The 14,939-nt window shown below is 37.3% G+C and overlaps 1 protein-coding gene across 1 annotated transcript in view; it reads right to left on the reverse strand.

The window, feature by feature from the left end:
• KLHL1 (kelch like family member 1) overlaps window positions 1-14,939 on the reverse strand; it is a 182,629-nt gene that overhangs the window by 105,347 nt on the left and 62,343 nt on the right. Inside the window, exon 3 of the mRNA XM_066545060.1 lies at window positions 9,737-9,873. Coding sequence (XP_066401157.1) covers window positions 9,737-9,873 — 137 coding nt within the window. The remainder of the gene's footprint in view (window positions 1-9,736; window positions 9,874-14,939) is intronic.

Here is a 14,939-nt window from a genome sequence, read left to right on the forward strand (position 1 = left end):
AAACTGCCCTGTGAGAACAATACTGAGACTTCAATAAACTACTTCAATGATTTCAACTCCAACTTCAACTTCTTTTTGCTTGGGCTTTGGCTTCTTGCTTGGACTACGTTTTGCACCCCTACTGTACAATTATTTGCACCTTAATGCCATATCTTTTGAGTAAGTGGACTAAACTGCCTTAATCATCTGACCTTCGTCAGTACTGCCAGTCCTCTTTATTTAAATAGCATGGAAAATAACTCCATTGCAGAGTGATAAGGAAATGCTATTAACAAATTAAAATCCCCTTGAGCAGGAAACTTCTCGCAAATGTCTGGCTAAAGATCAGAAAACTATATTAACCAAAATAATCCACAATGTGTTACCTTTTCATCTCCTGTTCTGAAAAAAACGTCTCAAAGCTACAAACCAAAACACGTCTGTTGTATAACTGAAATGTCAAGTATTAAAGAAAATTTTTCCACTGACTCGTACAAATCAGCTTTTTAGAGAGAGACATTAAAATGTTATTTTCTCCCTACACCATTCACATGCCTTAGCTCATTTATAGACTTGAACTTAGTCACCTGTAAGATGTACATACAAGTAAAGAACTAAAAGCAGCAAATCATTTTAGCCATGAACCTCATCATAATAAAACCTTTTTATCTACTGTGAAGAAAGATATGTTAGCACTCTGAGATACGAGATATGTTTTTCCATTAGTTATAGAAATATTGTTAAAATATGAACATCATTCTTGGGATTTTATGCTAAATATTACTAGTTTGTACTTGCACAGACGATCATTATGTTAGCAATTTTGTCACCAGTAATTCGGCTAATATACAGGCATTGCATTTGGAATTATATATATAAATATGGAATTATGTATATAAATAGAGGAATAAAAACTCACAGTTTAGAACCAAGAAAAAAAACCCCAAGATAAAAGTTACCTCAAAAAATACATAAATATAAACAGCACTTACTAATTAAATTTCAAGCAGCACAAATTTTGCACCCATTCACAAAATAAGCTGGGAGATGACAAGAATTATTCCAAAAACCTCATTTAATCTATAAGGCCTTAGTTTCTCTTAACTGCTTTTAGTCAATGGACTTCAGTACTTATGTTTGTTTCCAGTCTGCATGTCTGCTCATCATGCTGCACATACCAAAAGGCACTCCAGGAATTTATGTTTGTAAACAAAAGCAAACTTCAGCTTGAGAAGGGGGGGAAGTTTCATTCCACAAGACTTGTACCAAATATTGAGTACTTCTTGCAGAGATACAACCTTTCTATTACACTGAACACAATCAAGATTTAGCCTCTGGTGGGAAAAAAAAAAGAAAAAGAAAAAAAATGTCTCAAGGACAAAGGAGCTCAGCTTTCAGGTTTGAAGGAGCAGTATTTTATTCTCCACACCTGAAGCTAGCTCAGAAGCAGGAGCACTCACCTCTGCCAGATAAGTTTCTTCTCAGGCAATGATTTGGCAGCTTGTGCTACAGCACAGAGCAGTTCAAATCCATGCTTAGAGAACAAAAATGTTACAGAAATGGAGGCATTAATTGTCAAGAAAAGATTTTTGCTTATGAGTCCACCTTACAGCCTAATGAAATCTACTTTTCTTTGGGCTGGCACTGCTGGAAAATGTGAGCACTCCAGTCACATCCTGCTCGGAGGCTACATTTCATCACAGGTGCTGTCAGATGGGCCCAGAGCAGAAAGGCAGTGAAGGTGTTTTACAATGCAGGAGCAGGAGTAAACACCTGAAAGGTGAGGACCTCTTTCACAAACTATCATTGAAATATTCATGATTCTTTTTCTTTTGTTTTGGAACTGGAGATACACAGCTGAGCTCAGGAGCGTGGATACAGGTACATATCTCCAGTGTAGGAGCTCCAGAAAGAAACACATTAAAGAGGCAGACCATCCTACGGCAGCCTGTCCAATCACTTCACTGATGCCATTTAAGTAACAGGCTGGCATGTGCAGATGGCAGCATAGAGGGATGATACTCCATTCAAAGGAACACTGAGTTTCCAGCCATGTCCTGTATTAATGTTCAGTACTCATTTTAATCTCTCTTTGGAGATGAAGAACTTTGAGCCTAGCAAGAGACAGCTTTAAATATGCACCCTGAAATGCACCCAGTTATGTGCTCTTCCCCTTCATACTCATTACTTCCCTGTGTCTGCCTGAATTTTTTTTTTTATTGACTTCTCTGGAATAGCAGATTGCATCATAGTACGAGAAAACATAGTCACTATCTATCTCCCATAATATTCTAGAAAATTCTGAATACTCAAAATTTATGGATAAGCAATTCAGAGCTCTTTCCTAAGTGATTCTCATACACTTTGCCAAAAGAATGAGACAACAGCTGGTTCCTGGTACATAATTGCCAATTCTGTCCATTAATGAAGTATCCTGGGTAAAGGAAGAATAACAATTCATTGGAGTGTAGTGTAGAGCTCCAGGAATGAGCAAGGACTTTGCGTTTCAGTGACAGGAATGGAAAATATCTGCTCCAGATGGAAACAAAATCCTCAGAGACTGGCTAAAAAAAAAAATAAATAAAATTGAGGAGGCAGTCAGTCTCTGCAGTTCTTTACGATAAATGGGTCTCTGAAGTTCTTTCCTACAGACCTGAATTATGTGAAAGGCCACAGTTTGTTTTAGGATCAGAAAAATATTCTGTGAAGGAAGGTATTTTTATCCAAGCAGGCTGACATTCACAGAGGACAGAAGACAACAATCTGAACCTACAGCTACATTAAGGAATTTTGAAAGATTCTTGCATTGTACACATGGACAGTATAGCTGAGAATTTAATTCTGGTGTATAAATAAGGATCTTATGAGGAACACTATATATGAAAATGTCAATCTGAAATGTAACTGGAGCAAAGGTACTTATGAACTTTGAAGTGTAGTCAATGTGGAACATCCATGCACAGATAATCTGAATTATGGCTCTACAGATTGTGCCATCACTACCACTTCCTACTTCCTAAACTGGAGCAACCCTGATAAAGAAGGCTTCTTTGGATAACTCTCTTTGCAACACCCTCTTTATTGACTCCTGAAAAGTATGACATGTATCATGACAAGTATCTGCTTCTAGAAGAGAGTTTCACTGGGGATCCTCCATATCCAGAAGTTAAGTTTATTCAATGTCTATGAGCACCTAATATGATATGCGACCATTTTTCCATACTCTCCATTACACAACAGCTGACAAAGTCTTTCAGATCAATTCACTTACCTTAATTTGTCCTTTTATCACTCATCCCAGAGTTCCCGGAACAAATGATCTCCCAGCTGAAATGAATGGAAATTTAAGGGCCTATTCTCTGCAAGTGCAAAGTCAACCATCAAATACATGGCAGAGAAAACGCAGTGGGACAGCAGCAGGTAGTAATCTCCTTCAAAAAATGCTACTTAGACATGGTCCACCTTTGAGGGATCTCTAACGTGATACTACAGAACAAATAACTCTTGAACAAACTCAACATGACACAGAGGTAGAGGCAAAGACCTTTATAATATCAGGGTAGCTCCACTTCTCAATGTGATCAATATATACTGAGATAGTGAAGAGATGTAAAAATGCCACCAGTACCTAAAATCCAGGCACTATTAATCTTAAAATCTTAGCACAAGCTTTTAATAAAACACCTTACATTGTATCCATTGAGTTAAGCTTGTCTGGGACTTCCCTCTAGCACTGAGGCAAAAGGGAATGAAATGGCCTCAGTTTTACTCCAAACACTGTCATCCTCAAACAATGGCAGTCACATTCAAACAGCATGTTGTAGCACAATCCAGTAGCTCTGATAACCCCTGGACTCTTGACACTATTAATTGGCACAAGCCAAAAGTATTGATGAATTGTCTTCAATGTTTGTTCACATAGACAACTGGCATTCACCAATTAAAAAAAATTTAAGAAAAGTCCCCAAACCAAAACCAAGAAAGAAATCTTCTTGAGATATTTAATTAATATCGTTTCTGTGCTGCAAGAACCTAAGGGTCCTTGTGCTTAAAGGCAAGTTCCTACTTGCTACATCCCTGCTGTCTGCCCTGTGTGTGCTATTAGGTATAACACTGACAAAGGCACTTGACAGTACTTTAATTAAAGACTCTCCCAAATAAAGTTTAATTAAAAGCTATACAGTAGGGCTTGAACCTCCTCCATGTATGAAATAATCTCTATTTATTTTTCAGAGGTGTATAAACAAATCAAGGATTTTTAGTTTTCTATTGCTTAAATGGGTTTTGCTTTTCCAGTTTCATTAACAGTATGAAAGCACCAACCTACTTTTCTGATCATTGTTGTGAATGCATGCTAATTAGATATTCTGATGCTAATTAGATTTCCCGATATAGGAAATCTATAGTAACTTCACAGCTCTTTTGTATCTTCAAAGGAGGTCTCCCACAGTCACCAATAGCAGAAAAAGAACAGAATATCAATCTATAGTTTCAGTCTTCTCTGAACTATTGACGTAAAAATGAAAATAATGAAAACTCAAGTTTTAAGATCAAGAAAGAAGCATTACCTAAGAAAACAAGGTGAAGAAACACTCATCTGTGTAACTGCTACATTGAATTCTTAAAAGATCAAAGATTACACATCCATCTATCCCAGGGCACTAAGATCTCAATCATAGATTTTTTTTGCAATCAATCATCTTGCTGCTTGAAAAATGAAACATACTTTCTGCATAGCCATTGCAGCTGTCTGTGTTGGCTTCTGATTTCCTCAGTTGGCTCACAAGGAGTAGATATGCAAAAGAGGGAGGTTTGTTTCCTATTAAGTTACAGTTCTGCTCTATCCCAGACAAAACATACTTTGTCTATTTGAATAAACCAAAAAAATGCAGCAAAGTGTGGCTAGATTAATGAAGTCACATATTTTTTACTGGTCAAATATATCCATTACAAAAAACAGTGGTAAAGCTGTTTTGATCTATCCTTGTGACCATATGTATAGAACAAGAAGCATATAATTTTGATAGAATGTTTTTCTAATAAATTCACATCATCTACATAATTTGAATTACACAAGCCATAAATACATTATAATGTAGCTATGTCATTAGAAAACTTTGTGCATATTTCAGATAAAACAATATGTAGTTACTACATTATTAATTTGTTTACAAAAAATGCAAGTTAAATATATATATATACAAATCCTAAAACACTTCCAAAACAACCCCAAGACTGTCCTAACATAGAGTTTATAGAATATATTTTAATACATGCCAATTTTTTCAGCTTTAATAAAATTCTGCTTTACAGGTACATTAATCACATAACTTTAAAATTACATAATTATTCACATTGAATCTTCACAGAAACTTCAACATCCTTTATTATCTTTAAATCAGTACTTTTGGTTGTCTAATTTTCTGTCTTCCTGTTAGTACTCTTAGATTGGCAGATACCTTCATTCAGGAGCTGCTCTAATCAAGGCTGTACAAGACTTAATGCTCTCCTGGTCACCTTGTAATTCTACCTCACCAATTATTTAGAAATCTATTTGTGTACAGAACCACAGAATCACAGAGTAAGCTGAGTTGGAAGGGACCCTCAGGGATCTCTGAGTTCAGCTCTAAGCCCTGCACAAGACCAACCCCAAGAGACACACCATGTGCCTGAGTGCACTGTCCAAATGCTTCTTGAACTCTGTCAGTCTTGATGCTGTGGCCACTTCCCTGGGGAGCCTCTTCCAGGGCCCAGTCTCCTCTGAGTGAAGAACTTTTTTCTAACATTCAGTCTGAATGTCCCCTGAGACAGCTGTGGGCCATTCCCTTGGGTTCTGTACTGACCACCACAGAGAACAGATCAGTGCCTGCCCCTCCTCTTCCCCTCATGGGGAAGTTGTAGACTGCAATGTGGTCTATGTGGTCTTCCCCTCAGTCTTCTCAAGGCTGAACAGACCAAGTGAACTCAGCTGCTCCTCAAGCCCCTTCACAAATCTCGCGGCCCTCCTTTGAACACTCTGTAATAATTTAATGTTTTTCTTAATATTGTGGTGCCCAAAACCACACACAGGACCCTAGGTGGGGCCACCCCAGTGCAGAGCAGAGAAGGACAATCCCCTCCCATGCTCAGCTGGTGATGCTGTGCCTGGTGCACCCCAGAACCACTTTTCTTCATGTGTCTGGTGTAAAAAATCTCCCTTTTGATTAACTTTAATTCTGATATTTTGCAACTATATTAGATCTATCATTAGATTATTGGTGGAGGGTCTGATATCAGTTTAAGATATCTTCACCAACAATAATGCTTTTCATAGATGCATATATTTTATCCTTCTTAACCTCCTGCTTAATATGTATGATTCACAGGTAAAAATGCAATCATTTCACTAGATTATAAAAAAATATAAACCTGACTGAATTACAGATAACAAGATGTGGAAACGGTTCCATCTTTTAAATCACATCAGGTTCCATCTAGACATATTTGCACTGTAATACTCTTAACGTCTACATTTTTGCAAACAATTCCATGTTCAGCTGTGTTTTTTCTGATTTGTTCAGTTTTCCCCAGGGAAAACCTCCTCTATAACAGCAGCAACTATCAGTGATTTTTTTCTTAAGCTCCTTGAGTTAGGAAGGTAGTGACAGGAAAAAGAAAATAGGAGTAAATAACTGCCCATTTGTCAAAATTGTTTTCTATTCCTGAAGTAAAATAAAGAGCTAAACTGGTTACAGACATGAGTTGCTGAAAACTTTATCACACATGCAATCAGTAATTGGAATTTGGCAGCCAGATTCTCCCGATATTCTGCCTAAGTCTAGACAGGTGTATGCTCCCAATTAGAGATCAAAAGTCTGAAAGGGAATTTCTGTTGGCTTCTGTGCTTCTGGATATCAAAACACTGGCTATTTTCTTAAATTTCCACTTGTCCACATCCATGCAGCACAAGACTGTTGTAAATAAGGAATCAGAGTACAAGAAAGGAGATAAGAAACTATGAATATAGATAAATCATATGAGATGATGGAAACAAAATGAGAAAAAAGAAAGGTTTTTGCTCTGGCAAGGTCAAGGGAAAACAGAGTGATTAACTGAGAAGCCTAGACTGTATTTAATTTCAATAAACTGAGTAAGTTTGGGACTGTTTTCTAGGAATTCACAAATCACGTGAGCTATCACTAAATTCTCCATAGCGCTTTTGAGTGCCCTTACCCTCTGCACAAGGTTAGCCACATTAATGATAAGCTGCGTATCCAAGGTATACCCATCATGTGTTAGAGAGACTACTATTTGGATTTGGCCACAACTTCCAGGATCAATAGAGACAATTGTGTTCCAGTGCCTGCAAGCCTTCCCCAGTGTTGTTTAATTTATTAGGATAATTGTAGCTAGAAAATGTAGGTGTCTGCTAAGATATCTGATGCAGAGAAAAGGAATACAGAAAGAAATAATGCCACATGAACTCCAGAAGATAAGGACACAAGCTAAGAATAAATAAGGATAAATAAGAATAAATCAGGATAAAGAACCTGATGGAAGAGAAATGCAAGACAGAGTAATCAAAACCAGAATGATCTATGGTATCCAATATATTTAATCTTTTAGCATGTAAAATTGTCTCACGTTTCCCAACCCTCATCACTCTTCTATTGTTATTAAGTATTTGTGAAACTTGCAAGTGTAAACTTAAGGCATTTTAAAGTCTTATTTCGTCTCCAAAATGCGTTAGAAAAAAAGAATAATGGTGTTTTACCACTTCTAGTGAAAGACATTAGAGAGCTTGGTTATCCTCTTAAGTTTCTATTTCTTCAAGGTGATGTTACAATAGTACATAATGCTGCCATTTCTGAGGCAGTTTGGACTGTGTGACTGTTTAAATTAATGAATATTACAGATGCAGATTCATATGAGGCAAATTAGAAAACATGCAAATTATACTCGCTGTGGAGTTCCCTTTTCATCCATTTGTGAAAGCTGGCCCTTATTTACCTTACACCAAAAAGAAGCTTTTTAGTTTTACATCTCATATAATGACCCAAGTACATCACATTGCAAAGAGAATGAAGGAACATAAAGGAGCTGAAAATTTTAAACATTTTTGGTAAACAGAAGTTTGCTTCTTCTATGTTTTCATTGCTTCATCCAGTCTCCAAAGTTCTCAAAGATAACCATAAAGTTCTTATATAGCTTCATTCATCTTGAAAGTGTTTATCTTTTTTTACCACCTTTCTTCTGAATCTCCTTCTTTCCCTAATCTACACCTACACACTATCTCTTGCTGCCAACAACTCTTTTGTATCTTTCCAGGTGATATATTTTAGTGAAAACTGAAGCAAAAGAACAATACAGTACTTCAGGATTTTCACAATTTTCTTTTCAGGGGAACAACACTGTCCCTTCTCTTACCTCCTCTATCTTTAACCTCCCTCCTATAAAACAATTTAACATTACCCATAGTCTTTTTGCTGTTCTGTGCCAAGGTATTCTTGATTTTGCCCCAGAATTCCTGTGCCATTCATTCACCAAGGAATCAGATTGTATCCTTCTTATTGAACTATTTCATTTCATGGATCCCTAGCTTGAAACCCTCGAGATGATGCACATTCCTGAGTGGCAAAGCCACAGCTGAAGGGAGTCGGCATTACCCTTTTAACATGTAGAGTACCACCTAAATCACAGTCTTACACTCCTAGAACATTTATTTCTCTAACGTTATTCTCCAAAAGAGTATTTTTAGCTTAAATTATGCTTATTTGCCATTTCTGTTTTCTATTAAGATGGTAAAGCTATTATGTCATAAAAACCCCAGAACATATCCTGATTAACTACAAAGCGAACAGCAACTTGTGATTAAATTATTAGATGTGTTTTTAAAACAGATTAAAACTTCAGGGTTTGGGGAATCTATTTAAAATTGAATCTAAATCAAATATACAATAGAATAATCATGATAAAATACGGTTAATTTAAACAATATAAGGATGTCTTTTAGGAAACAAATAGAAAACAGTGTATATTTTATACTTATGTGATTCAAGGCAAATCTTATAGGCAGTTCCACTCTTTTAATTACTTTATTTTGTAATATTAGCATTCTTTCTTTCAGATTAATGCACTTCAGTTAAAATGTGCATAACAAGTTGTTTAAGAAGTATAAATCCCAAATCTATAATGCATTAAAATATAAAAACTATTCAGAAGAGAGCTTTGAGTTATTAACTCTGTATTGTGAGTTATTCATAAGTTTACACTTCAAAACAGAGTACCAGCATATGAAGGGAAATGAAAGAGAAAATATCTGGCTCATAATAAAACCTTTTAAAACATTTTCTTATTCAAACTTCAATTTTTCTTTCTTTCAAATTTTTAAAGATTTATGCAATTATTTATACTGAGATTTGATTAAAAAAGCAATACAGGATTATTCTTAAAAAAGTACAACTGTTCCTCCAGTGATCTTACATAATTTGAGTTATGAGGGTATGAGGCACTCCTTTTTAAGTATTTGAAAACCAAGAAAAGTATATAATTTTCTTGACTATCCTATTGAACTTGACAAGTCTGAAATATTGAACAGTTTGGAGATAAGAGATAATATTTTGAATTCATCCCTAGAAATAGTAATTAAACATTTTTGGATGATTATGTTTAAAAATAAAAATATTTATAAAAAAAATACAGTTGATTGGAAAGTAGCAAACAAAAATATCAACATCTGCCTCTACAGGAAGTATACGTAATGTATGCATCACAATACCTGTATATGCAAACTGAACAAGGTCCCACAGCGCATTGGGGTCTATGCCTTCCATTTTGATCTCTTCTTGCTTGGCTTCACAAACATCACTTGTAAACATGGCAGCAAAGTAGTCAGAGACAGAACTGAGGACAAGTCTGCAGAAAAAGTAAGAAAGTGGTGTAATTTGCTTGGATATATATATATGATAAATGTCAGATATTTATAAACTTCTTTAAAAATTATTAGGAGGAATGTATTATTATTGCACATTGGCAGCAAAATACAGAACGACATTTGATTCTAATGTGTTTTTGCCTCCTATGATATGAAGCAAGTGATACTTTAGCATATGACTATAAAACAGACATAGAAATTAGCACTCAGTCTTTCTAATAATCTTCCAATCATGCAGATGTCCCAACTGTTAACAAGATAATCTCTCAGTATCAAATCATCAATTTCATAAGGACAGGCATTTCATAATCCAGAGGTACTTTTCTTTGTTCCTAAAGGCTTATTGTTATAAACTTTTTAATAATAGCATGTGACTTTAGACAATCTATAAACTTACTAAATATAATCTACTAAACTGTTAGTAGCTTAACATGCTACTCACTAAAAATATGTAATAAAATCACTGTGTAATACAATGTTTTTGTTAATAAACATGTCCAAGAAAAGTATTTTGAAAATATTTTGAAAATATTCTGAAAATATCTACAAAATGCTCATAGCTTGTTGTTTAGGAATCTGATACAGATAAATCAATACCACAGCAGTATCAAGTACAACTTTAACTACTGGGGCTTTAAGTTTAGGCATTCTTCCAAGTACTATCTACAGTGAAATTTTTATTTATTTAGGACTGAATATTCACAGATGATCTTGATATTAGAAGTGTGGTACAGCCATAAATAGTGTACCATGTGCTTCCATAAAGATGGTCACATTTCTGGATTAATTTGAAAACATGATATACAAACATATTAATAAAAAAACACTACCATCACAACTGGAGAACTTGGAAACCAAGAGAACAACAATTAGCCTTTTGTATATTGTTAGCTAGTTTGCTCAGGGCAAATTATTATTTAAAAAAATAGGGAAGATAAGTTAATTCTTATCAGCCACCATGGTAATTGATTGCCTTTGCTCTCTTAGCTCACCCCAATAGCTAAGTAAAATATTTGAAGCTTGAATTCACTTCATAACTTTACAGCGCTTTATGCTGCTACATTTTACCAGCAAGTAGGGCAGACTGAAGACATATATATGATCTATGCCTCTAATGATGAGTGTCTCTGTCCCTCTGCGAGCCTCTCAGGAGCCCTTGGCCAGTCCCGAGTCGGCAGACACCGGGGGGGAGCCCCGACACGGCCGACAGCGGGGAGACACTGTCTGTGTGTGCCCCGAGGGTACTGAGGGCACCTGGGCTGGCAGGGAGACACTCTCTGTGTGTGCCCCGAGGGTGCTGAGGGCACCTGGGCTGGCAGCAGGGAGACACTCTCTGTGTGTGCCCCGAGGGTGCTGAGGGCACCTGGGCTGGGGGGAGACACTCTCTGTGTGTGCCCCGAGGGTGCTGAGGGCACCTGGGCTGACAGTAGGGAGACACTCTCTGTGTGTGCCCCGAGGGTGCTGAGGGCACCTGGGCTGACAGCAGGGAGACACTCTCTGTGTGTGCCCCGAGGGTGCTGAGGGCACCTGGGCTGGGGGGAGACACTCTCTGTGTGTGCCCCGAGGGTGCTGAGGGCACCTGGGCTGACAGTAGGGAGACACTCTCTGTGTGTGCCCCGAGGGTGCTGAGGGCACCTGGGCTGGCAGGGAGACACTCTCTGTGCCCCGAGGGTGCTGAGGGCACCTGGGCTGACAGGGAGACACTCTCTGTGTGTGCCCCGAGGGTGCTGAGGGCACCTGGGCTGGCAGCAGGGAGACACTCTCTGTGCCCCGAGGGTGCTGAGGGCACCTGGGCTGGGGGGAGACACTCTCTGTGTGTGCCCCGAGGGTGCTGAGGGCACCTGGGCTGACAGGGAGACACTCTCTGTGTGTGCCCCGAGGGTGCTGAGGGCACCTGGGCTGGGGGGAGACACTCTCTGTGTGTGCCCCGAGGGTGCTGAGGGCACCTGGGCTGGTCGTCTTTGCAGCACAAGAGACACCAGAGACATCGGTAGAAGAGAAAGGGCCGACTCTTAGCAGGGGTTAATCCAAGGTTTTATTAGGATCCCAAAGGAGCTCCTGCAGCTCAGGGGGCCTCCTGCCCAGAGCCCCGGGAGATGTGCCAAGGTCACATTTAAAGGGAGGTGGAAACCAAAAGTAGATAACATTTTACCAACCAATAAGTAACTCTAAGGGATGGGTACTGGGGGATAGACATCTAGGACAGCGTATGGGGCAAGGCTTGGGGGGCTGACTCCCAGCCTCTGGCTAATCACTCGATGACCTGGACCGAAACTTCTGGATGGAGGGGATGGGATCTGAGTGATTGACAGAGAGCCAGGGTGGGGGTTTGGGGATGATCTCATCCCGGGAGAGGGATAACACAGGTAAAGGGAGGGGGGTAGAGTTTGGGATAAACCATTTGGGAAAAATATGGGAATACAAAACAAAACTACTTCAAAGTATTACAAAATATAAAAACACACTACAAGAGTTGGGGAATTAATAAATAGGTATAGCACTTTTATCACTTTTCATGTTGTGCTCAAATCCAGCAATCATGAATTTTAGAAGCAAACATCCTAATTCATAAACAATTCACGTTTATATTTATGCAATGACTAAATGTCAATGGATGACTACAAAACCATGAACTTAGAAAAAGACTTTGGTGCTGCCACTAGAAACTCCTAATTTACTATTTTTTCGTCATTGAGGAACATTTACTTCTACATTTGCTTATTTATTCTATCGCATTTATATATTATTATATCTGTAAATCTTCTTCTAGTACTATTTCTGACCACTTATAAATAAGTAACTTTATTGTTCATTGATGCTTCAATAAAAACATCACAAAAATCACATAAAGGAAAAATGTGATGATTTTATATGAGATAAAAATTCTCACAGATAGCAGAAATGTAATTTAGGTATGTGATGGAGATTTTCATTTCAGACCATTTCATTCATGGAGATTTAATTTAATTTCATTTTGCATTAGCTGTTGCTTCAGATTTACTAGCCATCATTTAAATTTAGCTATGGATATTCAATTTGATCACTTGTCAAAAGCAAGACCAAAACCCTTGGCTGCATCAAAAAAAAAAAAATAAAAATGGACAAATGAATGAACAGAAATTTTAATACACCAGTTAATGATCAGTGGAAATATTTTCAAATGGTAATATCTTGTATTTTAAATTCACTTGATTTATGTTCAGCAGTTACCTATTATATAATCTTACTGTATATATATGGTCAAATTTAAAACAAACAAAAAACAACAGAGGGAGGGCAGAAAATAAATAACAGAAGTATTAAATCTCTTTCACAAATTTCTATAAAAATACGTGCTTTTCCACAGTTTGTGTGAGGAAAATAAAAGATGTTATCTAATGGATTTCAGCTGCAAAGGAGCATTCAGTCTACAGGAACACACAAGAACCAGTCCAAAGTGGGAAAAAAAATTAAAAGAAATAAGACACATGTCAGGTACTCAGCACTATCCATTTTTCTTAGAGGTTTATCCCTACTGGTTTGTACCACCTATCAAAGAAGATGGCTTAAATGAGCAGAAAGGTTCTGTGATGCAGCAGCTCACCTACAGAATCAAGACAAGCTTTTGAACATAGTGATAAAAAAAAACAGGATTACTTTTTTAAGTGTCTTATATTAATCAATATTAACAGAAATACTGAGTCAGCTATTACATCAACTTACTATAACCAAAAGATGAAGTTTCACAACACTAAGTTTTACCTTGGGAAGTGCTCTGCAAGTTGAACTGAAGAGAGAGGAACTTGCTAATTACACTTAATTCTGAAAGGTGACACCTTTTGTAAATCTTTATTGTATTCCAGGGTTGAGATGGAAGATCAAAAGTGAGAAATCAAAGAGATCAATTAATTTGTAATGATCTGCTGCTTTTTGTAGATTAGAAGACTCCAAACAGCCTTAAATCCTGGTTTAAAGGCATGTTGACCTATTAATCAAGAAAGGTCAGGTGGTTGAGGATGTCACCTTTTCAACTTTGGATCTGGCAGTGAGAATACATAATAAACTCTTTCATCCTTGAGACTCACAGCAGGTAACTCATGGCTTAAGATGAGTTTGAGTACCCAGAAAGATTTTCTCCAGATTAAGAGACATCTTTCTCTTTACAACTAATTTCAGCCTGATCAATTTGTGGTTTCTTTTACAAGTAACCCATATGACTGATTAGGGTTGTGACCTTTTTTCCCAGGATATCAGGTTTTATTTTAATTTATTATAGAATATTTCTTTGCTACTTTCACAACTGTTTTCATATACACTTTTGATAGAGAATTGCCTAACCACTGATGATGCATTTATTAATTAAAAGAAGCAAACAAACCTTGATCACTTAAAATCTTTAAGAAAACTCTTACAATATTTTACTACCAACTGAGTAGAATATCAGATGTTATTTGCACTAAAAAATCATAGTCAAGACACTATTTTTTCACCCTACATTTTATGCTAATACACATAGGAGCTGAATATTCTCGAGAACTGTGTCCATGAGGATCTCATGAGGTTTAACTGGACCAAGTGCAGGTGCTGCACCTGGGTTAGGGCAACCCCCAGTATCAATCCAGGCTGAGGGATGAATGCACAGAGAGCAGCCCTGCTGAGACTGTCTTGGTGATGCTTCTGGATGAGAGGCTGGAATGTGCACTCACAGCCCAGAAAGCCAAACATGTTCTGGGCTGCATCAAAACAGTGGTGACCAGCAGGGCGAGAGAGGAGATTTTGCCCCTCTACTCTGCTTTGGTGAGACCCCACCTGGAGGACTGCACACAAACAGCTTTCATTTACAAAGATTCTAGGGGAAAAATGATAATATCTGGAATTTTTCCACACTACATTTTAATTTTCATTTAACTTTTGACAGATGGCATTGTGAAAGTATGCATATATATATATATATAGAGAGAGACATATATATGCATTCATAAGTATTATTTATTTTAAAAAACTGAAATTTTAAGCTCTGATTTCTGAAAGGAATAAAATCTCACATTCAATAAATACTGGCATAATC

The sequence above is a fragment of the Molothrus aeneus genome, chromosome 2, assembly GCF_037042795.1.
Source record: "Molothrus aeneus isolate 106 chromosome 2, BPBGC_Maene_1.0, whole genome shotgun sequence".
In the NCBI taxonomy this organism is placed as follows: domain Eukaryota; kingdom Metazoa; phylum Chordata; class Aves; order Passeriformes; family Icteridae; genus Molothrus; species Molothrus aeneus.